This window comes from Mytilinidion resinicola, assembly GCF_010093595.1.
Source record: "Mytilinidion resinicola strain CBS 304.34 unplaced genomic scaffold BDZ99scaffold_23, whole genome shotgun sequence".
Lineage (NCBI taxonomy): Eukaryota > Fungi > Ascomycota > Dothideomycetes > Mytilinidiales > Mytilinidiaceae > Mytilinidion > Mytilinidion resinicola.
The window spans coordinates 86,450-114,388 of NW_022985459.1; the positions used below are offsets into that span (position 1 = coordinate 86,450).

Here is a 27,939-nt window from a genome sequence, read left to right on the forward strand (position 1 = left end):
GGAGTGGTCTAAAATACACAAATTAGCGAGTGCAAGGTACCAGTTGGATGAACTAAATGTCTACAATGCCGACCAGCTAACACACATGCACATGACCACAGGCGTCATACTTACTTCACCTTCTGTCCACAATCGACAGTCTTACCGCCCTCTATTAGCTGTACTTCAGGCTCGCACGGGCCCAACTATAAATCTACGCCTTCCGTCCTTCCAACACTTCACAGCTACACATTCAACTTCACTACAGCGACAACACCTTATGCTTTCTAGTAGCCCTATAGGCCTGCCAATAGCTCAACAAAGGTACATATGGCCAGCTCTAGACTATGACGGCCTCTCCAAAGATTTCTGAAACATCAGCTTTCGCCAAAGCACTCACCACCTTGCGATTCTGCTCCGGACAAGCACAAACCCTTCACAAATCAAGGTAGTGGGTTCAAGGTAAGCTGTCAGTTTGCTGCAAATATGCTGGAAAGTCCAGGGCGTCAGATTCGAATGCTATAGCGCATAGCAAAGTGGGTGAATAGAGCCCTGACATCGCTAACTGCAGACAGGCAGCACACGCACAACAGTCAATCACCTTACTTCTTCTTCAGTCCATACTCCTACCGCCCTCTAGTAATACGATTCACGCTAGTCGCTAGCACCACGCTAGCGCAATCTCACGTATAAGAGAGGCCTTCCATCCTTCTAGCACTTGACAGCTACAACCTCTTTTCTCCTCCACACTCTCTACTCTTCCTCTTTCCAACAACTACAACAATAACAGCCTCAAGCACCACAACAACCACCTAAAGCGCGCCCACAATGGCCACTCACTCTACCATCACAGGACCCTTCCGCCTCCTTGACCTTCCCGCCGAGCTGCGAAACAAGATCTACTACTGGGCCCTCCCCGTCGAGGTCACCCCATACGTGTGCCAACACAACGCCGTGCACCACGCCACGTGCTCGGACTGCAACACAGCGACCGACCTCCCCGCCCCAAACCCCGCCGCAAACCTCCTCGCGACCTGCCGCCAGATCCACGACGAGGCCCTCCCCATCCTGCGCAAGTACACGACCTTGTACCTACCCGTACAGCCGTGGTGTCCCATCCCGCTCGTCCTCTGGCCCGCGCTCTACTTCCGGAACATCCTCATTGCGCCCGTCAACAACTGCGAACCCCTCGACGTGGCGGCGCTGGCGGCGCTCTTCGACGGCGTGTTGACGCGGATGCGGGTGCGGCGGAGCTATGCGCAGGTGCAGCGCATCGCGGTGCAGCTGTACGCTTTCGAGGCGTTTGGGCAGATGATGGGGGCGATGAGGTGGGAGAAGGCGGTGGCGGGATTTCAAGATATAACCAAAGCGTGGCCATATCTGCCGGTAAAGTTGGAGTTTGTGGTGCTTGCGGTGAGGAAGGAGGCGACGGTGTGGGAGAAGAGCGAGAAAGGGGTGGAGTTGCGGAAGAAGTGCGCGGAAGGTGGGATGGGGTTGGAAGTGAGGGAAAGAGCGGCCAAGACGGTGGAGGTCTTGGTGGGGAAGTGGTGCGTTTGCTCGGCGGAGGCATACTGCATGGACGTCAAGCGGAGGTTCCGGGAGGCGCCGGGCAGCGTGCCGTGGAGAGAGATCGTAAGGATGAACGAGTTTGAGAAGAAGAACCGGGAGAAGATGGAGGAGTTGGAGAGGAGGGGATGATTTGGGGGGGTTGAGAGGGAGTTTTGCAGGAGTGGATAGGTGTGGAAGACACCTCTGGATGGATCATGATTTTGGATGGAGATTACACTTTTCTCGAGGGCGTAAGTTGGACCTTGGAATATGGGAGGAGGTTGGGTACGTGGGGCACCTCTGGATGAATGGTAAAGGTTGACTGGAGTTTCTCTTTTCTGAAGGCTGTATATTAGATATTTGAATTTAGCATGCGAGTAAATACGGCCGGCACCTTTGAGGGTTTTATAAACTATCAATTCAAATGCTATTCTCTAGAGCCCGCATCACAAACCTTGAATTCGTGAGAGCGCTAGGCGTACTGGACCACCTTGGCCTACCGAACCTGATAATCCTTAGGATGTAAAGGAGTAAAGCCTTTAGATTAGACCGCTGTACTGCTGTAACATGAGAGCCTAAACTAGGAGGCTGGGATTCTGATTTTGAGACCATGTGCATGATACTGGGCCAACCCCCGGCCCTTCGACTCTCGATGAACTCATGATGTCAAGGATCGAAGCCTTCAAATCAGCCCTGTACACGGCTAAGATGAGAGAGTCTATCCCAGGCCGCGTGGAGCGTGGATTTGGGTGGTAAGGTACCATGGTGGGCTCCCCTGGGCAATTGTTACCGGATAAGGATGGGTACTCTTTTCTGGAGGCGAGATATTGAACATGAGGATTACTAGACACAATGGATCGGAGGTAGTGAGACGTTTGGTTTTGAATAGACTTGATATTGAAGCAATTAGAAGAAGGAATTCAAACCCAGTTTGATGAACCAGAGACTCCCCGGTAGTGGTGGGTATCATGACAACAAACAGCACGCAAGGAGACAGGTTAGCCATCAAACCATCGACAAAGCAACCCGAACACCTAATCGCTCGACATGATCTCATCCTCGCCCACGACTCCCCAATCATACTCCGGCTGCCAGAACTTTTTCGTAGACATCTTCTGGTATGTCTTCTTCACACCTGCCTTCTTCTTCCGCAACACTACCTTCTCCGGATAGACTCTCGCATTCAATCCATCCCAGGTCCTCTCCATTCCCATCACCTCCTGAATCATTCCCTTGAACCCCTCATCAACGTGGCCTTGAATCCTGACGTCCCTTACCTCTCTCAGCCTCGCCAACGGCTCCAGGACGAACTGATACCCATTGCTCCCCTCCACCCTTGCACTCGGCCGGAACCGCTGTACTGTCCCGCCCCGCATATTGAACGCATGACCCCACGGCACCAATCTCCCCTTCAGCAGCTCCACCTTCAGCCTCTGCAACGCGTAGTCCTCACCCATCCGCTGCACCATGCGCTCCAACCACCGCCGCACGCGTCGATACACGGCTGGCCGCTCGAGGACTTCCGAAATGAGGATCTCGCACTTCCGCATCTGCGACAGCACGCCGTCCGGCACCCAGGTGAAGGGGTTCTCGATGTTGTTCGCGCCGAGCATGTCGCGCGAGACCACGAAGCGGAACGTGTTCTCGCCGTACAGGATGTCGCCGGCCTCAGCCCTGAAGCTCTTGCACACGGCGAGAATGTTGCGGGACGCGTTGAGGTCGGTCGGGAGCTGCGTGAGGCGCATGCGGATCATGCAGGAGGGCGTGCGGGGGGAACGGGCGAGGTAGGGCTTGAGGGTGCGTGGACCGATCTCTATGACGCAGTGGTGCGGGAGGACATAGCGAAAGATCTTGAGGCGCAGCTCGGTGGGGAGATCGAAGATGCGGAAGGGAGTTGAGGGGGGTGGGGAGGGAACACGTTGAGGAATGAGAGCCTGGGAGATCCAGGAGGTGGGCAAGTGCCGGCCTTTGCCTATGGGATAGAGGGCTGGGTCATAGTATGCAGGGGACCTAAGGTCAGTCTGCATGGTGACTGAAGTTCTGGGTGCGGCTGAACATGGAGAGATTCACGAAGTGTGTTGTTGTCTTGAGGGAGTTGCGATTGGGAAGTGATTGGATGGCGGGGTCGATACGGGATATAGAACGGTAAGATACGAGGACGGTGGCTCTGGGTGGCTTACGTAATGGAGATCCCGAAATTCTCGAGCTTCACCCTTCACCATCACTTCACAACCACCAACGCGCTCAATGCATCTCAGCTCTGATTGTTTTGCATAGAAATGCCTCCTCTGAGGATACCACTGTTCCAATGTCTGCGCAATCGAGCTCCACAAGCCCCATCTCTACGACGGCGAATATGCACCACTCCCATCCTCCGCAGAGCTCCCCGAGTCCAACGAACCACCTCCCCTATCAACGCCCAAATCGAAGCTGCTAAGCTGCGGATGAAGAAGCAAAGCAAAGCTGGAATTCCCAAAATTAGCTTCTACGAACAAGATGCGGACCGGCAAGCTGCACCGATCAAAGTTGGCTCCATTGAAACCCCCGAGGACCTCCGCCGCTACCAGGCCGAGGCTCATAGACAAGCGAGTCTGGATGTTGAGGACGACAATACACGGACAGATATATTCAGCGATCTGATCAAAGATCCGGACCTAGCGGATGCGAAATTGGAGCTGAGGAGTATGAGGATGGATATGGTGGGGGACGGGAAATGGGGGAAAGAGGAGAGGGAGCTGGATCGTATAAGGAAGAGGCAGGTCATTGCGGACTTGTTGCAAGATCCAGAAATGGCAGATCAACATGATGAGTTGAAGAGGATATTGAGAGAGCTCCCGAATATGGAGGTCGAAAATGAAGAGTTTGGAGAGGAACAATTGAGGGAGGAGATGCAAGAGCTGGATGCTTTGAGCGACAGCCCGCTCGTTGAAGGGATGAGTGATGAGGAGCTTGTGGCCCAATTGCAGGTTATTGGAAAGGACTTGGATGATCCTGAGCTAAAAAAGGAGTTTGCAAAGTATGAGAATGAGCATGAGGAAGAAGCCGCGGTGATGCTCCGGGAATTGAGGGAATACGAGAAATCGAAGGGCTTCAAAGTTAAACCGGGCGAGGAAGATGCCGAAGATTTAGGAGCGCACAGAGGACTCGTACAATTTTCGAATCAACAGACACCACCGATAGCCTTAGAAGCGACTACAGCTTCAGACGTCGAAACCCCGCCATCGACTATGCAGGAGACACGTATCAGCACAGATCCAAACGCAATCTTGACCATCGAAGACCGCATCACTCTCGCGCAACGGGATCCTGAGCATCGTGTCGCACTCAATCGCCTTGCCCTCAAGCCGGATTCAGATCCAGCAATCAAGCATCTCAACGCCGTCCTGCGTACCGCCTATATGGGTGCGAACGAAGACGTACGGAAAGCTCTCTGGCGAGCTTACTCGCGCGCTAAGCGTGTCCCTGGATTCCTCGAAATGATTCCCGAAGACGCTTGGGACATGCTTTGGTACTCACAAGCTGTCAAATGGAAGGGGAACGAGAACCGAGATGAGCATATGGCTATTTTACGGCGCGATTTGGAGAGCATTGGGATGGATGGTCCGCCGACGCCCGAGGAGATGATCGAATAATTGGATCGAATGCATTTGCAGCAACATCAGTATCCTCTAGATTCGGATCACATGCGAGCTATCTTTCCTCCACTCAGAATTGGCGATTGTACGATGGTTAAGAAGTATATCGGTGTACTCCTATGGCACTTGTAATTGGTTTGTTCAGCCGCCATCGGATTTGCGTCCGGCAGCATCATGCATGCTAGCAACCTTTTATCAAGGATTTTCCAGCAATGTGTCATTCTGTCTCAGCTTACGGCGCTCCTCGTGGCGACTTGAATATTTTTTTGACGGCGTTCTATGTTCCCTCCTCATACACTGTGCTAGAGGCACGATCATTATGGCATTATACCCTAATAACGACTTGTATACTATGTATATTATGAACTGTAAAACAGGTCTCTATTATCTGAGACTAGTCTCATCGGACTTTCCAGACAGTTTCTCACCACTTCGAACGCGATCAAAAACAACTCGATCTCCTCATTCACTAAGCACCTTTGTCTCCAACCCCAAGCCAATGAATGACGCGATTCCGGGTAGCTATCAGTCGGCAATCGACTTGGCAGCACGGAATGCGGGATGACAGCATGGGCCCGTGTGCCAACCCCCGCCTCCAGCTACCGCCAACCCAACCCTGCCACATATTCGAGACAGCTCCGTGACAGCTTCACCATCCCTCTGCCCTCTTCCACTTCACTCAACATTCCAGCTTCTGCTCTTCATGACTTCCATACGGGCAACACTTTCTTCACGATTTTCAATTTCCACTTACGGCTGATGACTGCGACTCGATCTATTTCCACGTCTCTGAGCATGTCAATCCTCACACCCTACCATTCGCCGACGACCGGCGCAATGGCACCAACAAGCTCCCAACGGCCTTCACGGCACGATCTCCTTCTACTGTTAATCATTCTCTTCTTTTCTTTCTCAACGACAGCCTTTGTTTTCGCGACATTGCTCTACAGCAGTCTCCCCGCCTTCTCAACTTCCCAGAAAAAGCAAAATCAGAAGCACACGGCACCCCGCAAAACGATTCTGATCACGGGCGCAAATACGCCTCTAGCCTTGACCCTGGCTCGCCTCCTCCATGCTGAAGGCCATAAAGTCTTAGCCGCCGACCAAGAGTCCTTTCCCCTGGTCTCGCCCGCGCGCGCCTCGAAAGCCGTAACGAAGTTCTACAAACTCGGCCAATCTGCGACCACCACGAGCCACCACGTCCAGAAAGGCAACAGGGGAGCAAAAATCACTCGCTTCGGATCAATCTCACACAACTTTGCTTCTGCCGCGAAGAGCGCTTCTGAGGCGCAGCTTTACGCCCGAGACATCGAAGCCATTGTGCACCATGCGGGTAGCGTCGATCTATGGATACCATGCGATCAGACCACACCGCAGGTGGTGCTTGCAGCAGCTCGGGAGGTCATAATCAAGTCGGGCGGAGGAGCTGTCTATGCGGACTCTAGGTTCGCACAGCTCGGTGGTGATGAGGCTGCTTTTGGGGAGTGCATCGGGGCGCTAGACACACCTATCAAAGCACCTGAGAGACGAGTCGTAAAAACCAGAGGAGAGATACATCGGATCCTACACCGCAGTCCGAAAGGTCGCCAGTATCTCCTCGAGAAGCTCCAGCCTGCCGCAGACACCGAAAAGACAGCTATCACGAACGGCAATGGTACGAAACGAGATTCTGGCCTGGCTTTGAGCTTAGACTCTAGCCCTACGATCAGTTCTGATGGAGACATGACCGAAATATTCGCATCCTTGCTCCTCCCACAGCCTACTATCAACCAGACATACAGCGCCCTCGCCTCCCGCCACATTTCCGCCGACGAGCCTTGGGTCCTCCACGAGATCATGGATGACTCAGGCACAGAAGCCTCCACACACTGTCTCATCGTCGACAGCTCCGTGAAGACCTTTATCGCGACATCTTCCACCTCTTCGAAGACCTCAACGCCCTCCCAGTCCGCCACCACCAACGTCCTCAGCGGCTCCGGGGCCATCGTGTCCTCGTCTTCCGCACTGCACTCCACGCTCCTGGCCTTCACAGCCTCATTCGCAGCCTCAATGCCAGCCTCGACGTCCACGCATCTGTCGCTCTTGTTCCATCTTCACGAAACACCGACACCGACTGGCACGGCTACGATCGTGATACCCAGGTCGTGTACCACAGCGCCTCACCCGTCGCTTGCACTGCTTCTTGGACCCTCCAGCAACACGTCTCAAATCAAGCAGATCGCAGCAGCGTATTCCTCGGCCGCTTCACCCTCTGTTCCACCCCTGACCAACGGAACGAGCAGCCAAAACACAGCACCCGTGACGCTGAACCAGACTGCGAAACTTGGCCATTTTGGACTCTACTCGCTGCCGCGCTTGATCTTGGACCTCCTAGTCCTACCCCTGCTGAACCTGCTCCTCCTACGCGCTTCTTTGGTAGACGTGATAGCCAGCGCAGCCACCTTCGGGCTGTGCATCGTCTTCGGCAAAGAGGAGCGGTGGGCGTGGGCGGATGCGGGGGCGTGGTGGTGGGAGTGGCACGTTGCATTCCCAATCAACCTCCTTCTTGGCGTGTTTTCCAGGCGGTAGATAGGCGTGAAGGGCCCCAAGTAGCTACTTCAACACACAGAATTCTAAGACAGGTGCTCCAATTCACGGTGTCCTGTATACAAATTGACGATTACGGGGTATATGAGCGGGCGTTGGCGGTGTAGTCTAGTTTCTAGTTCCGATCAATATAGTAATGCACACACTTCCACCAGCGTTTGAAGTCCTTCAGCACTGTTAAAAATTGAGGGTACGATGTCAAGGATGAGAGGGTGTGATTTAGACCCCACTTGAGCTACATTTTCTCGGGAACGAAGTACTATATATCCATGCCCATCTCGGCATCTGAGACAGCACCACTGCACGCGGCAGATCGGGATCTGCAGACGACGGATAGAGCCTTGACCTCCCTCTCTGAGTAACACCGCGAGGCGGGCTTGTAGATTTGTACCCTCATTCGCTTTGGTACAGCGACGAAGGATGTATAAAGCCTTTGAATCTCTTTCGCTTTTAGAGGGACCATTAAATATCAAAACCCGCCTTACATACTCAAATACTACAGTACGATACATACAGAATGCTCCCCCAAACCCTCCTCCTCACCCTCCTCCCTCTCACCCTCGCCCTCCCCACCTCTCAAGAAGCTCGCGCCTGCACTGGGCCAACCGTCAATGCCGCGACCGTGTCCCTGATCAAAGAATTCGAAGGCTTCGTCGCCTCCCCCGCTTCCGACCCCATCGGGCTGCCGACAGTAGGCTATGGGCACCAGTGCACGACTTCCGACTGCTCGGAGGTGCCGTACTCGTTTCCGCTATCAGAGAGCACAGCGACGAGTTTGCTGATGAGTGACTTGGTGGTATGTCAGTTCTTCATCTTTGATTTCGATGGATAGGGTAGTTCGGTATCACAACTTCACGACGAAGCAACGAAAATGATCCAGAACAAATATTTGCGATTCGACCTAATATTCCTCTTCCAATATTCTCAATGCTGAGATATTCTCTCCAGTCCCCCCAACAAGCCATAACCCTCGACACCGCCGCCGCCGTCACGCTCAACGCAAACGAGTACGGCGCGCTGGTGTCCTGGGCGTACAACGTCGGCAACGGCAACGTCGCGTCCTCAACGCTGCTTTCGCGCCTCAACGCGGGCGAGGACGCACTCACGGTCATCGAGCAGGAGCTGCCGAAGTGGGACCAGGCGGGCGGCGAGACGCTGCCAGGGCTGACGAGGCGCAGGGCGGCTGAGGTGGCGCTGGCGCAGACGGCGACGGGCGTGGGGGCGATTCCGGCGTGTTAAGATGATGTCGTCGGATTGGGGTTGTGTAGATAGTGGTGCGGTGCTAAGATGCGGCTTGATGCGTCGGGGCAGCTGGTAGGCGATGGGGTAGATGCGGAGGCTTTGAATTTCGCCTCGGTGGTCGTAAATATATGATCGTAGATGTAGAATGCTGTGAGGTGTCTCGGCTGGATATCGATGTCGTCCCAAAGTTTGAGAGGGCTAATCTGATTTGCGTACAGCCTGTTGACGCTGTCTGGGGTAGCCTCACGAGTTTACTGGTCGTCCAAAATGCCGAACTCTTCGCTTATCCGGAATGCTGAAAACACTATGTAGCTCCTCATGCAGCGGTAAAGGAGTGTACGGATATCTACGAGGAGGCATTGTTGCTCAGGTGGCTAAAGCATTCGACGCCTGCGCCTTGGCTTTATCCGCCTCGAACTGCTTCCGCGATGCCTCTGCTCGATCCCTCTCCACGCGCTTCTCGTGTAGCCGGTGGCACTCCTCTCGGCACGCCTTCTTCGCTTCCGCGTTGTCACCGTGCTCGTGGTCGTGGTGCTCGCAATACGCATTGCCGTACTGGCCGCCGATGCGGGGGCGGTACTTGTGCTTCGAGGCAAGGTGCTGGAATCGCTTCCGGCACATAATCGCGACTCCAAGAAGGAAAGGCGGGGGTAGGTCATTCTCCAGCAGATCGGGCTCCGCAGGCGTGGTGCCATTGGGGTCCCAGTAGTGTGCATACCATCTCACAAGCCACCTGCAGAGATGCGAGGCGTCGGGCAGGTTATCGTAGGCGTATATGATGACTTCGGCATTGATGCCGTCTTGTCTGCAGAACTCGAGTTCGCGCATGATCTGATTGCGGAGCTCGGGGACGTCGTAGCGGTCGCCGAGGACGTAGAGGCGGGCGAGGTCCAAGGCAGATAGAGAAGACAGTTCGCCCGTTTCTCCGCCGTCTTCGTCTTCTAGTGTGTTTGTGTATAGCCAGTGCATGAAGCGCTGCGCTGTGAGGACCTCCACGTCCTTCAAGGTGATGCATTTCTCCTCGGCCTCTTTGAAGCCGCCCTTGAAGGCTTTTGTGAAGTATTTGGAGCTTTGGCAGATCATCTCTCGGTGGATGGAGAGGCTCTGCGCGTCTGGGCCGACTTTGAGGGTGACGATTGTCTGGTCTTTGAGGGCGAGGAAGGAGGGCCGTTTGCGCTTTCTTGAGGGCGGAGAGGGAAGTTCGAGGGCACGCTTTGGGGCGTATTCGGGCGCATCGTGGAACTGCTCGTCATCCATTGTGAGGGACTCAATGGCCTCTTCGAGCTCACTGATGGTGCGGAAGCGTGGTGTTGAGGATGAGCGGTGATGGCGGGGAATGCCGAAACGCGCACGCTAGGCAGGAAACAAGGCGATGGCCCGGAGAGCTATCAGGCTCGCCAAAGTTGCATACGGGAGGATCTCAAGCGGTGCCAAACAAGCGTACGCACGCATAGAAATAGTGTATAAAAGCATCACGAATTCGTGGATTGCCACTTTCTGGTGACACTCATCAACCACGCTGTCATACAAAGGTAATGGTGCACCTCTCTACCACTGCTTGAAGTGCTTCAATAAGTTTTCATAAAACCCTACAAGGGAAGTGAAGAGCTTTTATGCCGTTCAGATCTCTGAAACTGCATTGAAGCGGCCCAAGCAGTAGCATACACGTGTAAACACCCACCCCGTGCCTTGTTCAAACTAAGAGTGCCACTTCTTTTATGCCTGCCATCCTAACCCTCTTTACCGGTGGTGTTGTTAGCTTTAGGGGTAATTAGCACAGGAAGTAACGTCGAGCGTACCTGCTGCCTCTCCACTTTCAACATCTAGGCAATCTCGATGTGGATACAGCAAACACAACGAAGAACTCCGGGCCGCTGGAGAAGAGATGAGGAGGTGAGCATGTAGCTACGTGCTACTTCCGCGGCGATGGTGGTAGAAATGGTGGTAGACAGGTCAACCTTCACAGTAGAAAGCCCCCAGCATCTTTGCAGGGGCTCCGAACTCCTTAGATCATTTCTTTCAAATCTTGGGTGATAACTTGCAGTCCTTAAAGCTATGGCAAAGGAGCAACATGTCTCTGTGAGTCGCAAATTGCGGCAGCTTCATCCGTTAGCTACATGGGTGCATCGTGGGTTGAGGCATCGCAGCATCAGCATCACGGCGGCCAAGAGAACTGTAGAGCGATTGCGATTTCATTGCCTCAAGAAACTCATCTAAAGTGTCTTGCCGTACATATCCGTACACCTTTCTACCACCGCTTGTGGTGCCTCATGCTATTTTCAGAGTTCCGACTCAGACAGAAGGCCTACTTTTTGAATATCTAGTAAACTCGTTAGGCCATCCCAAGCAGTGGCAGAGGAGTGTACAAACATGGGAACTATGATCCGTCGCCCTGGATTTCTGAAAACACCATAAGGCTCTATAAGTGGTGGCAGAGGAGTGTACGGATATCTATGACGACGTACTGTATTCTGTATGTAAAGATATCTCGTTCGCCTTTATTGAAGTCCAAACTGGGCTGGTGATGGTCTCATATTGCCACACGGCTGCCGCCGCTAGGAGGGCTTCTGTGCCGTGTCAAGAACCCAGATGTGACGTAGCATAGGCCTGGGCAACAGCTTGCGCATCTGAACGCCGCTGGATCTTGAGACACCATGCCAACTGCGGCGCGTGGGCAACGCCCATAGAGGCCGACATGCCACAACCAGAGGCGTCGGGACATTGGTAAATACCGAGAGAATTCCATTGTTTCAGGTGTCTGATCTATCATGCATCTTTCTCGCCGTCCTCGGGAGTGTGCATCGCGGTGGGCACGCGCCTCAACACCAAAACACATCACGAGAAAATTTGTGGGCGCGCTCATAACACAGCGCTACTTCAGCATGGTGCACTATCAAGAAACGACAAGGCCTGGAGGATGACGCCTTCTACCTCGGACTACTTCACCTCACCTGCAAGGCTATCTGTCGGACTGAACGGAAGGTGATGATGAACAAGATCTGATGGTGTTGGAGAGCGGCTACCCAGCTTGCTGTGTCGCCAGCAGTAACAACCAACTAGGAAGACAATCATGCACAAACAATGGTGATGAATTGCATCGAACAACTCCGCGCGTCGAACAACCCAACCACAACAACTCACCACCGTGCCAACCCCACCAAGTGATCACCAAGAAGAGAAGCTTCTTCTTCAAGCATCCAGACAAGCTGAGTAGCCCAATGAAAAAGATAGAAAAGAAGTTGAGGAGATATCTCACTCGAGAGTTTGTTTTTCCAAAAATTCCCTGCCGATCCGAAGACCAGCAGGAGTGGTCTGTCGGTAGTTTTCAACCAGCAACAACACGGTCTCGGACGAATCCTCACTGACGCGCGTAATGCCCTGTGAGAGAGTATTAGTGAGAAGCTTGAGTGAGGAGAAAGAAAGGATGGGGGAAGGGAGACTTGCCTTGCACTAGGATGAGGAGAGAAGGAAGGAGGACGGGGGACTGGCGCTATATAGGCAGGAGGAATTGGTGCTGACTCAGCGGGACCCTAAGCGAGGGGCTGTGATTGGTTCGCAGGGAGGGCGTGGAAGGTCGTAGAAGCTCTAGAAGGTGGTCGTAGTTGCCTGGAGCTGCGCGGGTGGCTGGTGAGTGAAGGAGTGTGGCTCGGGCAACGGCAGCGAGGTCAGTGTGGCTCAGTAGCGCTCAGGGCAGCAGCATTGAGAGACCGAGGTCTGGAGAGGTAAGATGTACTCGTTACGTAGGTCTGCGATAGTGTCCAGAAGAAATACTGCTCGTCTTAATTCTAATTTCTATAATATTGACCAGCATTCCTATCAGGACGGCCACAATTCGCAGATGAATAGATTCAAGGTAACATTCTCTCACCTAGAAGCTTGTCTCATGGAAAGCAGCAAGCTCCAACCGTGATGTTAGACTCTACAGCCTGTCAACAGTGGATATCGGGAATTTTAAACAAGCTCTAGTCTCCCAGGCACAGGAACCAGCCCACGTTAGTTCTCGTTGTCGCAGTTAGAACTCGACCAGAATTCAGGAAAAGTCAATGGATTTCTTTTCACTATCTAAAAGATGGAGTTGAGGTAGAACAACATGCAAAGACCGACTGGCCTCGCTTATTTCAGCTCATCTAAAACTGCCTCAAGTTCCCAAGTCTCTCACTCTTCTATCTCGCTCGAGCCGCAGCTCCTCGCCATCGGGCTAACCTTCTGAAACGTTCAACCTGCAAACTACAACACCATCCAAAGTGTCTATAATACCATCAGGCCATTTCCACCGACGTACAGAAACCTCATCCTCCAGAACCCGTCTTACCCCCTTAACCCTCCTACCACGGAATCACATCTCCCGACTCCTTATCCAGCCCCCTCCTCGAATACGTCCCCGTCACCCCCTCTGCCCCCTGATCAACCAGCTCACATGCCCTAACCGCCCCATTCTTCGGGTGCGTCTCCTCGTTCAACGGCACATGATTCAGCCCCGTCGCGTTCAGCCCTGGGCACACAGCATTCACCCTCCACTCCGGCTTGACCCTCGAGTACCACGCGCTAAGATAGTTGACCGCAGCCTTGCTGCTGTTGTACCACGGGCACTGCACGATGTGGTAGCCCGCCACAAACGTCCCGATCGACCCCAAGGTGCTGGAGATGAAGATGACCTTCGCGGGCCCGGGGCTAGCGGCGTCGAGCAGCGGCGTGAGGGCGTCGGTCAGCACGGCCGTGGAAATGACGTTGACGCCATACACGTGCGTGTAGACTTCGCGGAGCGTCTTGTCTTTGCCGTGGAGGGAGGGCGGGACGACGTCGCCGAAATTGGCGCCAGCGGTGCCGGCGTTGTTGACCAGGACGTCGAGCTTGCCGTAGGTCTCTTTGATCTGGGAGACGGCCGCGGCGATGGAGGCATCGGACGTGATGTCCAGCTCGAGGGGGGACACGTTGGAGGGGGAGCCCAGGGCTTTGAGGGCAGAGGCGCCTTTGGCCAGGCTGCGCGTGCCCATGAGGATGTGGTGGGTGGAGGGGTGGTCGGCGGCGAGTTTGGCGACGGTTTCGTAGCCGATGCCGGCGTTGCCGCCGGTGATGAGGACGATGGTTTTGGAAGTCATGTTGGAGATGTTAGTGTTTGTGGTGGTGGATTGGTATAGTTTAAGGAATGCAAGAGACCAAGAAGAGGTTGTGGAGGAGTTTACCTATTCCCGCGGAGTTCTACTGGCCTTATATACGTTCTCTCTTTCGATCTCGCCATCATAGAAATATTGGTGCGTTGGCCTTTGTCGGGCGCGGACATGGTTCGATCGATGTTGAGGCCGTTAGACATGATGCAAGAGGGCGGAAATAGCGGATTTGAGCTACTATACCTCTCTAAATCGCGCCGGGCGAGAGCGCAAGGAGCCTTATGTCCAGACTGGAGGAGTCAAGTGCAGGGTTCATGCATGACCACGCTAGGCACTGGTGCATAGACGACGAGGTATGGCGAGGCGATTCGCTGGTGCTCAATTTCGTAGTCCCCGCATGTGTAGACATGCGCTGATCGACAGTGGGACAGTTTCGTACGATGCTTCGGACAACAAGGATTCTCGCAACCTCAACAACGCGACTTTGATGGTGATCGAGCCCTGGGGAATTAGAAATCATGATCTTGCGGCGAAACTGATTGGGCAGTTGTTGCATTATCATGACCCAACTGACCTTGATCGAGATTCATGTCTGAATGTAGACGCTGCACAAACCTAGGCCTACAGCAATAGGAAAACCTAAGTATAGACGATTGGCGAGGCGTTTTCATAGCAGGTAAATAGCTTATCCCAGGCTTTACCTAGAAGAGATCGCTCGTGCTCTAATATTCACGCGGACTAGAACCGGAGTAACGGAGCTGGTTCATTGGTTGCTGCCATGCTTCATTATGTTGCCAGAGCACGATGTAAAGAAGTAAAAGTGAAGAAGAAGTTTGAAAACTTGATTCAGAGTCTGTGGATAAGGCCCAACACTATACAGCATATCAATTGCATCTCTTGCGCCTTCATCAATACACCCCCGTTACAGGACAAATCCAACTGCCCGCCTCATCCACCTCACCCCCGCGATACTCCGCTACAGTAGGCCACTTACAAAACGGCCGCTGTAATTGCACCCCCAAGCTCGCCGTATCATTCATATACTTCGTCCCGATCACCTTCTCCGGCGCCTTTGCCGTCCCCTCAACCCACTCCACCAACGCCCACAGCATGGAGTACTCACTCCCCTTTCCTCCTGGCGTCAATCCACCTGCGAAACACCATCAAGTGCCCAGGCACCTGGGCCACCAGCGCAGTGACCCATCCCAGGCACCATGAACAAGCGGTAAAAGTCCTCAACCTCTGCCGGCTTGCCTACAGACTCGAAGAACTCGTCGACAAGATCGTATAACGCTGGTGTATCGAGGGATGGGATCAAAGGATCCGCGCAACCGTGATACTGCAGCACCTTCCCGCCGCGCTCATGGAACGGGCGCATATCTGGGTCGTACGCATTACAACCGCCGGGGTTGATGCTATCCGCGAGATCGACGTCAGCCACACTCTGCGTGCGCCAGTCCCAATTGGTATTGTTGAAGACGGTCTCGGCGTAGAAGGGAAGCCCGAAGGTGGGCGTAAGGCCGTTCATGAGGATGCTGAAACTTGCTTCGCCCGATGGGGAGATCCCAGGGTTGATAAGGCGGCCGTCTTCAGCAAGCCAGGGCGCGTACATGCGTTTGAGATTCGTGATTTGAGGGCCAGTGAGGCAACGAATGCCTTGACGCCGGTTTTGCCGCAGAGGAAGACTTCGGGATGAAAGGAGCACTTCGAGGGATCCATGATGATGCCGTCTGTGATTCCATCAATGCTGTCGCATTGGTCAAGCACAGCAGAGGAGATGATGCTCCACATGCTGGCTGGAACGAAGCTGGAGCGGTTGTTTGGGAATTGCTGCAAGGCGACGTAGGTCTGCCAGGCGCTTGTGTGCGTTTACCAGGCTATAGCACTTCCGACAAGGACACCGTCGTAATCGGATGGATAGCGCTGTGCGGCGTTGAGGCCTTGACGTCCACCGGTTGAACAGCCGGCATAGTAGGAATATTTTGCGGCATTGCCGTAGTACGCTTTCACGATAGATTTGGCGGCCACGGATGTCAGGTGTAAAGCTCGATAACCCCAGTCGATCAAGTGCTCCGGGTTCTGAAATGGCGTGCCATCAGAGCTGCTGCCGTTGTGTCCGGTGTTTGTGCTCATAGCAGCGAAGCCCTTTCGCGCACCCCAGACAACGTCGGGGTAGTTTACGCCTCCAGCGAAGCCGCCATTGTCAACCGCCAGGAAGCGCCTGTTCCAGGCTGATGGCAGAGGAAGCCATATCTCAGCAACGGCAGAGCTGTTCAGAGAAGTCTGGACGTTGTACTCGACTCGACATAGGCTTGGGAGATCGATCTGGACGGCGTTGTATCCACTGTTCTCGGTGATGCCTGTGAAGTTGCTACCTGCTGCAATTGCTGTTGCAGCAACTACGACACCTTTGGGATCGTGGAGGGATAGTCCAGATAGGGAAGAGCATGCTGCAGAATGCCATCCTGTAGCTAGAGCAAGCAGGTATCAAAGCGATCCAAAGAAGAGGAGTGATGCGCAACATCGTGGGACAATGCAGGTACAAACTGCAGCTAACACAAAGCGGAAAACAAACAATCAGCAGGCGCGGAGCTTATAATCATGTTCCTGAGCATCTTATCGAAGATGTTCTTCGGTACCGTACGTCCGATGATGGTAGCCCACTTTAGGACGGGAAGTCCATCCGATCGCTGAGATTTCGGGATATAATCAAAACGGCGTCATTGTGGTACCAGTAAGAGAGCCCTGACGGATATGCTCCGAAAGAGACGCTGATTGCATAAGTTAGTGTGCCTTACCCTATGCTCAACTATCGAAAGCCACCCCATGTGCTATTTCTTCTTATAGAGCCGCCGCCACCCCATAATTCCTGGCCTTGAATTTATTCAACGCCTTCGTTGGCGTATCTGATCCGGTGGTCTGGAAGTGCTTGGCGAAGTAGAAAACTTGATGGAGCCAAAATCGTGTGCCTTTCCTGCTTCGACTTCCGGAAATTGTGTGTACGCCAGCAGCGAGAAGTGCTTGCGTCTCAGTACCGAAGTAGGCCTTCGCATCTCCAGCTGTTATCCACATTTGTTCGTCGTTGCGGAAGAATCGGCCGATGTCGCGCGTATGGTCGTCCGGAACCGCGAAAGGCTTTCTAGACTTCGAGGACATACCCCCTTTCCTGACTTGCTCCTTCTGGACCTTCTTGTTCTTGCTGTCGAAGTAATTCAAAGCTGCAACAAGATCAGGACGGGTATCTCCACATTTCTCATTCTTCAGATATTGTATGTACGATGGAGATAAAGAGTCCAGTCTCATCCCGATGTTAGTGCCGAAATTAAGGACGTAAAGTGATGGATCTGGAGGTGCAAAGAGGGAGGGATTCCGTTGCACTAAGTCTGCGACGGCGGCGGCTAAATCAGGTCTAGAGGATATGACGCCTCGATCGTGGAGAAGGGAAAGATAGTCAGCAGGCACCTCTGCAAGTGATCTGCCCATATGAACTCCGAACGTGAACCGGTAGGTGAGGGCATTCGGTAGAGCGATTTGAGGGGTTTGCGAGCTCTAAGGGGGCAACGAAATTTGTGGGACACTCGACACTGGGGCGGTTTCAATCAACATTGGTGCCGGTGCCGGTTTCTGTGAATTCGAAGGCGGGAAAACACTTGCAAATGCACCGGGCGACGGCGCTGGAACATACGACGTTGGCGCTGGCGCGCTCAAACTTGGGGGTAGGGTTGCGGGCGGGTTTTCGAATGGCTCCAAAGCTGCAGCAAGCCCAGGGATCTCATCTACAAGACCTTGAGCCTTGACATACAATATGTAGCCTTCTGGCACCTCGCTCAGTGTCTTGTTCTTATGCATGCCGAACGGAAAACGGAAGGGCGGCGGAGGAGCCTGGGGAGCTGGCGGAGCAACTGGAACTGGGGCGGCAATCTGGGACGCAATGAGCGCCAATGAAGCTTCATGAGCAGCTCTCCGTTGTTCCTCTAACCGGTCCATCTCGTCCACAGCTGCATTGAGAGCCCAAACGTGCTCCACAACGCCCTTCTCTCGAAGAAACGAGATGTAAACCTTTGGCACCTCATCAACCTTCTTCCCCTTGTGCTTCCCAAATGTGAACCTGTATGGACCCAACTCCTGCGGTCGTACTACCGGCTGCACCGGAGGCTGCGAAGACGTCGGACGCTGTTGCGAGGAGGAGTGAGCTTTCGCCAGGAGCTTCGGCGCAGGGGTCGATTGGGATTGGGAGGCAGGTGGCGTCCAGGATAGGTTGCTCGAGAGCTCCCTAAGGGGGCTCCGCTGGCTGGATATCAAGGTATCTGTCTGCGATGCGGCGAGGATGAGGTCGTCATCGTCGATATCTCCGAAGTCAGAGGAAGGAGCCGTCGTAAGGAGGTTCGGCACAGGGATCAATAGGGATTGAGAGGAAGGGGAACCGCTAATACTATTGTTCAAGAGCTCCTTGAGAGGACTTTGCTGGCTGGATATCAAGGTTTCCGTTTGCGAGGCGGCGAGGATGAGGTCGTCGTCGTCGATGTCTCCGAAGTCTGAGCTCATGGCGATTGCGACCGTGCGGGCGGAAGGGGCGAGTACTGGGGTAGATTCGTAGTTTGGAGACGCGCGGGACGCGCAGAATGGTTATGTTGCAGTGTTGAGATGTTGTGGGTAGCTTCAATGGGTGTTTACGGAGGTGTATGGCGGAGAGAAGGGAGGGCAATGCTGTTTTGATGGAGAGGGATGGGGCTTGGCATGGGGGCAGGACACTTCATCAATCTTCGCATCACCCCTCAACACCATCGTTCTATCACAAAACATGCTTGATGGTACCCTCCTCGTTTCCCTCTAACCGGGAATTCCAATATCGATGTATATGCGAAAGGGAGTGTACAGAGTAATTTACAGGCTTCCTCAACGCTCTCAAGCATCCACCTTCTCCCGTTCTTCCTCGCCTCTCACATCTCAACAATTCTGACTCCCCTATCCATCTAGCCAAATACAGAAACGGTGTTGGGAATAATGGTGAATCTCTCAGGTCCGCCACCATTCGTATGTCCGACGGTCTGGTTACTAGTGTAGGTGTACGTCTTTCCTTCCCTACAAAGGTATCAATTCGTCAGCATTCCAGATTCTCAAGTTCCATTCATGTCACCCACTGCTCGAAAGAAAACTCTACAAACACGTTTGCCTTGTCTCCCAAGTTCAACTCCTTGATCTTCACGCTTCCGAGAACATCGATTCCAAGGGTAGCACAAGGCTCGAAAACGCCTGGGACGCTCTCACCATCGCAGCCGTAAGCGTCGAAGGAAGGTTGGTTGAGAGGACCAACGGCGCCGGTGACGTTGAAGTCGTATCGACAGGTCGCGGCCGTGCAGGTGCTGGTGAAGCGTTCGACAGTCCAGTAGTAGCTGTCGGTGCGGGCTGTTGGGGCAGCGAAGGTGGAGGTGGCGAGGATAGCTAGGCTGAGGAGGATGTTCTTGGAGAGCATGTTTGCGGTTGTGGGGATCTCAAGGGGAGTTAACGAGTGTGTTCGACGTTTTGTTGGATCGGTGGAAGCTGATGAAGGTAGTGGTTGAAGCGATGGAATAAGTGGATAATGTTTTGAACCACCGTCTGGAGCTCTCCCTTTATACCATCCTCCCCTCATCATCTCCTATTCTCCTTCGCCTCATCTTGATTATCCTCTACCATCATCTCCGTACCACAGCCTCAAAAGATACGAGCACAGAACGTCACTCGCTCTACCTTTCCTATGGCGGAGCGGTGCCAAGAACCACTCCACACGAGTATCGTGAAACTAGATGTCTCAACCTTCGTCTCCACTTCCCCGATCTACAGAATAACTCTGCCGGTTCGTCTTGCGCGTTTCAATTTGTATGCCATTTTGGAGGGATCGGCAAGCTTATTCACGCCACAGCGTCCGTGCCGTCTTACCCATTATCACTAATCGGACCTCCGAACACGATGCCAATGCCAAGGCAGTGGAATTCGGGCAGCCTTTTGACTGGCCAGCTAGCTGCTATCTGTAGTACTTCTTACAGTGATATCGAGCGAGCATAATTGCAGCCCGAGAGGTGGCATATTCATGGGCGCCAAACTTGCGACCCAGTATTTGACCTCCGTATTTCCATCGCCCGCATCACAGTGCCTTGCCAAAGGTCCAGACGCATCCTTTTGCTACTTTTTAGGGTACCCCCATAGGCTTCTGTGACTCCGACCACGATGTCAAAGTTGATGTAGGGAAAATTAGACTACCTCTTGACTTCCCGGTCACATGCTAGCTGGGCTTCTCCTCACAGCGGTGTCTAGCTTCCAAAGGTACACTCAAGCAGTAGTAGATACGAGGTACTAACCTTGTAGCTACTCTAACCTAATGTCAAGGCTCATGCAGTAGATAATAGGCTACGTTTTGGCTGCCCGGCCACATGACAACGGGGCTACTCCTGACAGTGGCACCAAGCTAGTAAGAAGGAAGCCCTAGCAGCCTTATATCCGATTGGCTAACCTTACAATCTAGGACTAAAGACCTCCGAAGAGAAGGTGTATGAGAACGGACGAGTATCAGCACTAAAAATATGGAATCCACACGCCCGGTTGCCACTGCTTGGGGTACCTTCATGGGCCTTCTCCAATCCGAACACCATGTCAAAGTGGACACAGTGGAAGTCAGACTGTCTTTTGATTAGCCGGCTGCCTGCTAGCTTGGCTCCTCCTGACGGTGGTGTTGAGCGAGCAAGAGCCGAATTTACGCACTACTATGTCCGTATCCTAAAACTTTAAACGTAAGGAAACCAATGTCAAAGCTGACGCATTTGTATTATGGTACCCTTTGACTGATTCAATGCCTGCTATCTGGGGTACTCCTCACAGTGGTGTTGAGCGAGCAAGGACCGAACTCAGGCACTGATATATCGATGTGCTGAGACGGGATGCAAAGAAACGGATCGTCAAGATAGATGCGGTGGAAATCGGGCTACCTTTTGCCTAGCCGGCTACATGCTGGCTGGGCTCCTCCTTACGGTGGCGTCGAGCGATCAAGAGCGGAACCCGTGCAGTGGTATTATTGGGGACAGTGTAAGTAGGTAGCAATGAGGGGCCTAGTTGGTATGCTTGTGAGTGGAACTCGGAGTTGCGGTATGTAGGTCGAGTAAGGCATGTCAGCACGCCGGGTGTGAAAAGGTACCACACTCATCAAGCATTCCGTCTCGTGTGTACACCTGTTTGCCACCGCTTGGGGTACTTCAACGAATTTCCACGTTGTTCAAAGTGAAGGCTTTCTATCTCGTTCAAATCCCTGAAAATGTAGGGAGGCACCCCAAGCAGGGGCAGACAGGTGTACACACGAGACAGCTTGTGGTAGGATTATAAGACTCAGTTTTCCATTGTTGTTTATTGTCCGCTAATCATTGAGAAGCGAACCAACTATGTATTCCGGTCACACATATGAAGCCCTCCATAGCACCGCCAGACAAACTCCAGATTCCACCCAGGACCGACGCAATATAAGAGGTGGTCACCGTGGTCGAGTTTCCAGCCCAGCTCTCAGTCCAGCTTCTCCGAAAGTCCCTGTGGTTTCCTACAGCGTTGTCAGCATCGTCAGCATGATGGTTTCGGGGTTTAAAATCCTTACACGAGGTAGGCGATGAGCACCCCGACCCCGACAAGGACGAGGCAGATGGCCAACGCAGCCCACATCTTGCGGTTGGTGATTATGGATCTGACCGACGGGCAGTCCTGGAGGGAGTCCTTCGCAGCACGAAGCGCCTGACGTTGGCTCTCGAGCATCTTGAAGGTTGCGACGTTGAAGTAGGCAGGCGCCAGTTCGTGAGATGAGTAGAGTCTGTGGCAGGGTGGGGTTTAGTGGTAGCGGTGAAGGGCGGCTTCGCAGGTACGTACGATTTGTTGCTCAGTTCGTGACAGGACAGTTCACCCGCAGTAGAGTGCGTGCGGTTCGAGATCGAGCGAGATGTGTGTGCGACGATTGGTGAATTGAAACTTGTGTGGATGAAGGCGAGGTGGTGGTGGTGGATGAAGAGGCGCGACGACGACGTCCGCGAAGACGGCGGAACAGCAAAAGACGGCCGATCACGAGACCTTGCGTCATGACAGGCTTCAGAACCTCACTTCGCTCCATCCCACCGCTCTCAGAGTACCCAAGCCGAGAACGTCGTGTAGAATTGAGAAGTGCCAGCTGCATGCTGTCTCGCCGTCGGTGTTTGGGGGCGCTCTAGAGAAGCAATTGCTTCACGCAGCATAGTTGACGTGGGTCTTCTTTTGAAAGCACTTCCAGCGAAGCAGAAAGACATTGCCGCAGTGTGCTTCACTGCTCGTGGACTTCGTGACAATGCCAGACTCACTGGCTGGAGGGACAGCCCATTCAGGGAACAGCCTTGCCGGCTCGAGGACTCTGGACCTGCTCCTTCTTCGTCCTCAGCAGACAGCACGTCACGCCAAGAACGAAGTAGCTGCCCGACTGAAAAGCTTCTCGCCCACACATCTCCTTCTCTCCTCCTTCACCAACTCTTCATCGCCTCGCGGCTCGCCGCAGGCTTCATCGCCTAAGCGTTAGTCAGAGTCTTCTCCCTTCTACCCGTCCGTCACTCACCCAGCGTGCATCCAGCTTCCCGACCTTATTCCCACCGCGTGGTCTGGTCGGCAGCAGCTCTAGAGCTCAGCAGCCGCTCGCATGCTGCTGCCGGCCAGACTCCGCGCATCGCACCATGTGGTGCGGGCGTCCTCCCAACCCAGACTCGAGTCAGAGCCAGCACTTTCGCGGTGAGTTGCCAATCCTCTTTGGCTTCTCTGGCTATAGCTAACGTTGCAACCAACAAGATGCGTTTTTCCACCGTCGCTATCACCCTCGCGGCCGCTGGGCATCCCCCAAGGGCGTCCCGATCGACGTGCTGCCTCGACGCATACCTCGACACCTCCTCATAGCCTCTCTTGAAGACCTATGGCAAACCCCTATGTGGCTTGGGCCTGCTATGATCCAAGATGCCTCCGACGGCTGCGCCTCCGTCACAATCTCAACAGGCACAAATCGGCGCTGGATGCTGTCAATTTCCTCCCAACACAGTCTCCATTGGTATGCCACCTAGTCCGTTGCATTGACGCACATTACTGACGAACTGGGCCATCAGGTGGTCCGAAGCTGGAACTCTAGCTGGGCGTTCGTCACCTCGAAACCTTCGGCACCTTCCACAGCGTTCATACTGTTCACCACCCTGCAAACACGGATATCCAAGTGAGTTCTGTTGCCCTCGTCGTGCACGCATGTACCGAGTACTGACGGGCCAGCGTCAACGAATGGTTGGGACCGCCCGACGGACCACCGCGTCCCGCCCTCGCGGTACTTCTACATGTGCTACAACAAACATTCAGCCCCATGTCGTCGACACTCTCCTACCCAGTGCGGACCCTCTCGGTCAAACCCTTTCGGCTGTTCTTCCGCTCATACACACTTATATGGTTGGATGAGGGGCTCTCAAAGTACACCTTTGGTAGTCAATAGAAGAACTTTGCTCATACTGAACTATTTTGCTGCCGTGATTTGACCATCATGTCCATGCGTCCTGTAAACGATCTGTCAACGTTTCGTGCTCTTCCAAGGACGGATGCACCGTATGACTTTCTGACGCTCAATACTTGTACACCCCCTATACTTGGCCAAGTAAGTCGTCGCGCTGAACATGTCAAAACCATACTGCTAGGCTCCTGGGGGTACACAGTTCCAGCGACTTCAATGTAAATGATGAGATGCCCTCCGAATTGAGTTGATGACATTCCTACTTTGGGCACATGGACGGCATGTTTAAGAACTCCGGGGCGTACTGAATTTCAAAGCAGTGAATGTAACGTTCCAGCCGTCTTGAATAGGGATCAAGCTCCCCTGCCAGCACATTGTACGGAATAAGCGTGTTATCGAAAAGGAGGTGCCTTTTCAAGATTTATATTGATATGTGCTTGGCTATCCTTTTCTCTTGCAAAGCCAGATCTTGTAGAGCTACGAAGATATATAAACACTAGCCAACAGAAACAAGGATGGAGGCGGCCTCCTGGCCGGATCCGAGAGAGGTAGATGTGGTGTCTCAGTAATCTGTGACAGCGTAGGGGTCGGGATGACGAATACTTGGTGCTGTATCTGGACGGAGACCCAGTAGAGAGCCTCGTCAGCGCACACGTTGCCTTTGGTGGCGGTGTGATGGAGATGAGGAGAGAAGGAAGAAGGTCGACGGTGGGGGAAGGGTAATCACGTGTTTCGGCCGCCAATCTCGTATATCGCACATCGACTCAGCTGAAACGTGCATAATAGCCTTATAGAAGACGCTCAAAAGTCCAAAGGAATGACTTGTTTTGCTCAATATGCAAAGTTTGTGCTTTACATCAATCTAGCGTTCCACGTGATCTGCGCCCGATGAGCACGTAATACTGCCCTTGTCAATCGTCCACATTTCCCCTTCGCAAGATATATCTACGATATGGATTTCCATTCTCTCCTTTGATATCAGTCTTTCTCGTTCCTGGGAGTGGTGCAATGTTGCGTTGCTCAGGCATGGCTTAGCTCTCTTACTCAGCGCTACCTATTCTATTCTCGCCCTTCGGCCATGTCGCAAAGTCCGAAAGTCCGTCCGAGAGCCGGCATATCCGCTCTGACAAGCACTCACGACACTCTCTTGATATGCCTTTCTATGTCCGCGTCGCTCTCTAGGAGAAGTCGGCCGACGTACCTCCCATCTCCATCATCTTATCAGATTCATAACTCCCACCATGTCGGCTCGTAGCACTGGGTCCCGTTCCCGCTCCCGTTCGCCATCATCTGACCACGATGGATCGCCAGAGAAGAGGGCCAGCAAGAAGAGAAAGGTGCTCTCGTGCTATGCTTGTCGGAACCGGAAGATGAAATGTGACCGCCTGTTCCCAGTATGCGGTCGCTGTGCAAGAACGGGTAGGGCAGAGCAATGCTCCTATGACCCAAGATTGGTGGAAGAGTTTCAAGGGGGTGCACTCGGACACTCGGGGATGAATGGTGCTGGAATGGCGGCTCCGAGCCACGCCCAAATCAGCATGCCTTTCATGCCGCCTCCACCCCATGGAGGTGCGCCAACCTCTGATTCCGTCGCCTGGAAAATGCAGATGCAGCAACAAAGGATCGAGATGCTAGAAAAGAAGCTTGCGGGTCTGGATACCTCCCAGTCAACTCTTGGTACAGGGTTTAGCCAAGATGATGAGACCCCAAATAACGTCGAACCGCCCAAGGAATCCATGATGTTCAGAGGAAGTAGTTTCAAGACCCATTTCTACGGTTCTACAAGTCCAATGGCTCTTCTCGTTCAGGTATGCGACTGTCCCGTTCAACAGGCAATCGACTAATGATTCAAGTTTCCTGAGGTTCATGTCTTTACAAAAGGTGCGATGACTTCAGATTCCGCGATGGCACGCATCAAGGCCGACTTCAAGTCATTCCGCGCCCGCAGGAAAGTCATCAAGGCAAGCACCCATCAGCCTGGCCAATATATCCCGGATGCCGACATCTTAGCACTCATACCTCCAAAAGATGTCGTGTACAGTCATGTGTTGCTCTACTTCCAGAACTACGAGAACACATACCGTATCTTGCACCGTGGATCCTTCTGGCGGGAGTTCGAGCGGTTCAGTGAGAATCCCGCAGACAGCGAATCGTGCTTCTACGTCACTCTACTTCTGGTTATGGCTACTGTGCGTTGCCTATCTGACGAAGGGGATAAGGTGTTCCTCGGTGACAGCTCGTCTGGACGCGAAGAAGCAGGAGCATGGATCGAGGCCGCTGAAACATGGGTTGCTCGTCAAAGCCGAAAACATCTCACGCTCCCTTTCTTCCAGGTCCAATGTCTCCTAATTCTCGCAAGACGTATCAACAGCATCAAAGTGAAGCAGGACTGGATACACACTGGTGAGTTGATTAGATGCGGAATGTCCGCAGGCCTACATCGCGACCCGGCGCTGCTTAACCCCAAGAAGACGGACGAGTTCACCAAGGAGATGAGACGGCGAATTTGGGCAACTATGATGGAACTAGAACTACAAGCCTGTCTCGAGAAAGGGATGCAGTCTTGCCTGACCAGCCTCAGTTTCGACTGTCCCGTCCCCGCGAATGCCGAAGATTCTGTCTTCTGCACGGGCAGCGCCTCAGCACCACTTCCACAAACCTTTTCCGATTTCACAAGCTCGTCATACCTTCACATCTCTCGCCGCAGCCTCCCTCTCCGAATCCACCTGACCTCCTTACTCAACACCCCGAAGGGCGGTCTCCAGTACGAAGACGTGATCCACTATGACGCTCAACTCAACGCCGCCATCGCCGCTCTCCCAAACTGGACGGGCACCCATACCCAGAACGCCGCCATCCTCCTCGACCTCCAGCTCCGCCAATTCCTCCTCATCCTACATCAGCCCTTCACGAAGCTTGCTGGCAGTAATCCGCGCTACGCATATTCCACAACTGCTACCCTCAGCGCGGGTAGCAAGATACTCATGCAGCACACCACTCTCACAGCCGCCGGCTCGCACATGCTCAACATGCTCCGCAACGACGTCTTCCGCGCCGCCATCTCACTCGGCCAAGCAATATACGCCATATCGGTGCCCCCAGTCCTCCCATTGCCGCAAAACGGCTCCGCGGTCAATCGTGGACCTCCGCGCGAGCAACCTGAGCAGCCAGATATCAATGACCCAGACAATCCGCTGAAGTATCCCTCAACCTCATCTCATCCTCCTCTTGCGCTGCTAGGCGCCGTTAAGTACGTCCCCGATTCTCCCCCCAATCTGCTCTGACTGACTTCGGTTAGTAACATCAGTCCCATCTCCTCCAACTTCCTCCTTACCACCATCGCCACCGCCGCGGCGCCCCTCCTCGACACCGCCCTCGAGATCTTCGAATCCAAGGCCTTGCGTCTCGGCACTGGCTACATGGAATACTGGATCATGGCCGCCGCCGCTGGACTGGCCGCGCCCGCTCCCGCCGGCGCGTCGGGGACGGAGGAAGACGCGGCACGAGCGCGCGGGCAAAAGGCGATTGAGAAGATAACAAGATTGTGCTACAAGGTGCTTGCGCTGCAGCCGAGCGTCGGGAGCGAGCTGGGAGATAGCTTGAGAGCGGGTTTGGGGGTAGACGGCGCGCAATCTAGTGGGGCCGCGTATTCGAGTGCTGGTGGACAAGCTGGAGGTAGTGGACCGGGGGCTCAGCTTGGGGGAAATGTTGGTACGGATGGCACGAACGCGAATGGTGGCGGTATGATGGATATTGGGCTTGGAGTACGCGAGTTGGATGACTTGCCGCCTTTTGATACGCCGACGGATAATGGGCTGGGGTGGGCGTGGACGGACTTTTGGGAGTTTGATATGGGGGATCTGTAGATGTGTATATACAGTCCTGGGACATGAGTTTGAGTGCATGTTTTTGCCGCCGGTTGGGGTACTTCTATAGACTTTTCAAACTCTGAATACGATGTAAAAGGTAGACGCAATAGAGAGCAAGCTGCTTTCTGACTAATCGGATGCCTGCCCTCTGCGCTACTCCTCACGGTGGTGTTGAGCGTGCAAGAACTGGACTCAAGCGCTGTTATATCCCTGTGCTGAAAATTGAAGCATATAACACCAACGTTAGAGCTGATACAGTGAGAGATAGGGTTCCTTTTGACTGACGGAGGACTTGCTAGCCGGGCTATTCCTCCTAGTGGTGTCGAGCCAGCAATAGCGGAAACAATATATTGACATGTCCGTGTGCCCAACTGTAGCATGGTACTACCGCACAGAAACACGTCCTACGTCACCTTCCCGCAAAAAAAATGAAAGCAACTAGGTTCTAGCTGAAGATTTTA

The 27,939-nt window shown here is 53.6% G+C and overlaps 13 protein-coding genes across 13 annotated transcripts; 6 read left to right on the plus strand and 7 right to left on the minus strand.

Annotated features, from left to right (window-relative positions):
- Positions 1–807: 807 nt before the first annotated feature.
- BDZ99DRAFT_481332 (uncharacterized protein) lies at positions 808–1,677 on the plus strand (the record flags this gene model as incomplete). Its single annotated transcript, XM_033722395.1, has 1 exon — positions 808–1,677. The coding sequence occupies one exon, from the start codon at positions 808–810 to the stop codon at positions 1,675–1,677; it is 870 nt and encodes a 289-aa protein (XP_033571119.1).
- A 676-nt stretch (positions 1,678–2,353) lies between these two features.
- Positions 2,354–3,671, minus strand: BDZ99DRAFT_153677 (uncharacterized protein). The gene has a single exon (XM_033712811.1). It carries the CDS (start codon positions 3,552–3,554, stop codon positions 2,562–2,564), a length of 993 nt encoding a protein of 330 aa, XP_033571120.1. The 5' UTR covers positions 3,555–3,671; the 3' UTR covers positions 2,354–2,561.
- A 102-nt stretch (positions 3,672–3,773) lies between these two features.
- Positions 3,774–5,600, plus strand: BDZ99DRAFT_467537 (uncharacterized protein). The gene has a single exon (XM_033721034.1). The coding sequence runs from the start codon at positions 3,807–3,809 to the stop codon at positions 5,157–5,159; it is 1,353 nt and encodes a 450-aa protein (XP_033571121.1). The 5' UTR covers positions 3,774–3,806; the 3' UTR covers positions 5,160–5,600.
- Positions 5,601–5,723: 123 nt separating this feature from the next.
- On the plus strand, positions 5,724–7,730 carry BDZ99DRAFT_525750 (uncharacterized protein; the record flags this gene model as incomplete). Its single annotated transcript, XM_033726028.1, has 1 exon — positions 5,724–7,730. One exon carries the CDS (start codon positions 5,724–5,726, stop codon positions 7,728–7,730), a length of 2,007 nt encoding a protein of 668 aa, XP_033571122.1.
- A 230-nt stretch (positions 7,731–7,960) lies between these two features.
- BDZ99DRAFT_452123 (lysozyme) lies at positions 7,961–8,987 on the plus strand (the record flags this gene model as incomplete). The annotated part of the gene is made up of 2 exons (XM_033718252.1): positions 7,961–8,544; positions 8,697–8,987. The coding sequence occupies exons 1-2, from the start codon at positions 8,266–8,268 to the stop codon at positions 8,985–8,987; spliced, it is 570 nt and encodes a 189-aa protein (XP_033571123.1). The 5' UTR covers positions 7,961–8,265.
- Positions 8,988–9,806: 819 nt separating this feature from the next.
- Positions 9,807–10,148, minus strand: BDZ99DRAFT_368935 (uncharacterized protein; the record flags this gene model as incomplete). The annotated part of the gene is made up of 1 exon (XM_033714785.1): positions 9,807–10,148. A coding segment is annotated over one exon (342 nt), but the record flags the coding sequence as incomplete, so codon positions are not given.
- A 2,871-nt stretch (positions 10,149–13,019) lies between these two features.
- Positions 13,020–14,245, minus strand: BDZ99DRAFT_467539 (NAD(P)-binding protein). Its single transcript, XM_033721035.1, has one exon. The coding sequence runs from the start codon at positions 14,087–14,089 to the stop codon at positions 13,316–13,318; it is 774 nt and encodes a 257-aa protein (XP_033571125.1). The 5' UTR covers positions 14,090–14,245; the 3' UTR covers positions 13,020–13,315.
- Positions 14,246–14,920: 675 nt separating this feature from the next.
- Positions 14,921–16,713, minus strand: BDZ99DRAFT_502666 (tannase-domain-containing protein; the record flags this gene model as incomplete). The annotated part of the gene is made up of 3 exons (XM_033723909.1): positions 14,921–15,754; positions 16,000–16,569; positions 16,674–16,713. 3 exons carry the CDS (start codon positions 16,711–16,713, stop codon positions 15,240–15,242), a joined length of 1,125 nt encoding a protein of 374 aa, XP_033571126.1. The 3' UTR covers positions 14,921–15,239.
- Positions 16,714–17,647: 934 nt separating this feature from the next.
- On the minus strand, positions 17,648–18,643 carry BDZ99DRAFT_525755 (uncharacterized protein; the record flags this gene model as incomplete). The annotated part of the gene is made up of 1 exon (XM_033726029.1): positions 17,648–18,643. One exon carries the CDS (start codon positions 18,641–18,643, stop codon positions 17,648–17,650), a length of 996 nt encoding a protein of 331 aa, XP_033571127.1.
- A 247-nt stretch (positions 18,644–18,890) lies between these two features.
- Positions 18,891–19,863, minus strand: BDZ99DRAFT_467541 (uncharacterized protein; the record flags this gene model as incomplete). Its single annotated transcript, XM_033721036.1, has 1 exon — positions 18,891–19,863. A coding segment is annotated over exon 1 (340 nt), but the record flags the coding sequence as incomplete, so codon positions are not given.
- Positions 19,864–21,453: 1,590 nt separating this feature from the next.
- On the minus strand, positions 21,454–22,111 carry BDZ99DRAFT_575483 (uncharacterized protein). Its single transcript, XM_033728471.1, has 3 exons — positions 21,980–22,111; positions 21,714–21,923; positions 21,454–21,659 (listed from the first exon to the last, which is right to left on the minus strand). Exons 2-3 carry the CDS (start codon positions 21,866–21,868, stop codon positions 21,626–21,628), a joined length of 189 nt encoding a protein of 62 aa, XP_033571129.1. The 5' UTR covers positions 21,869–21,923; positions 21,980–22,111; the 3' UTR covers positions 21,454–21,625.
- A 306-nt stretch (positions 22,112–22,417) lies between these two features.
- Positions 22,418–23,606, plus strand: BDZ99DRAFT_575484 (uncharacterized protein; the record flags this gene model as incomplete). Its single annotated transcript, XM_033728472.1, has 5 exons — positions 22,418–22,647; positions 22,704–22,858; positions 22,916–23,168; positions 23,224–23,327; positions 23,381–23,606. Coding segments are annotated over exons 2-5 (636 nt in total), but the record flags the coding sequence as incomplete, so codon positions are not given.
- An 827-nt stretch (positions 23,607–24,433) lies between these two features.
- On the plus strand, positions 24,434–27,670 carry BDZ99DRAFT_575485 (uncharacterized protein). The gene is made up of 3 exons (XM_033728473.1): positions 24,434–25,417; positions 25,463–26,859; positions 26,908–27,670. Exons 1-3 carry the CDS (start codon positions 24,851–24,853, stop codon positions 27,473–27,475), a joined length of 2,532 nt encoding a protein of 843 aa, XP_033571131.1. The 5' UTR covers positions 24,434–24,850; the 3' UTR covers positions 27,476–27,670.
- Positions 27,671–27,939: the final 269 nt, after the last annotated feature.

Coding starts and splice junctions, on each gene's coding strand:
- BDZ99DRAFT_467539 (XM_033721035.1), bottom strand. CDS start 14,089: ATGACTTCCAAAACCATCGTCCTCATCACCGGCGGCAACGCCGGCATC.
- BDZ99DRAFT_467537 (XM_033721034.1), top strand. CDS start 3,807: ATGCCTCCTCTGAGGATACCACTGTTCCAATGTCTGCGCAATCGAGCT.
- BDZ99DRAFT_575483 (XM_033728471.1), bottom strand. CDS start 21,868: ATGCTCGAGAGCCAACGTCAGGCGCTTCGTGCTGCGAAGGACTCCCTC. Junction 21,660..21,713: donor GTGCTCATCGCCTACCTCGT/GTAAGGATTTTA, acceptor ACAACGCTGTAG/GAAACCACAGGGACTTTCGG.
- BDZ99DRAFT_575485 (XM_033728473.1), top strand. CDS start 24,851: ATGTCGGCTCGTAGCACTGGGTCCCGTTCCCGCTCCCGTTCGCCATCA. Junction 25,418..25,462: donor CAATGGCTCTTCTCGTTCAG/GTATGCGACTGT, acceptor TAATGATTCAAG/TTTCCTGAGGTTCATGTCTT. Junction 26,860..26,907: donor GCGCTGCTAGGCGCCGTTAA/GTACGTCCCCGA, acceptor GACTTCGGTTAG/TAACATCAGTCCCATCTCCT.
- BDZ99DRAFT_153677 (XM_033712811.1), bottom strand. CDS start 3,554: ATGCAGACTGACCTTAGGTCCCCTGCATACTATGACCCAGCCCTCTAT.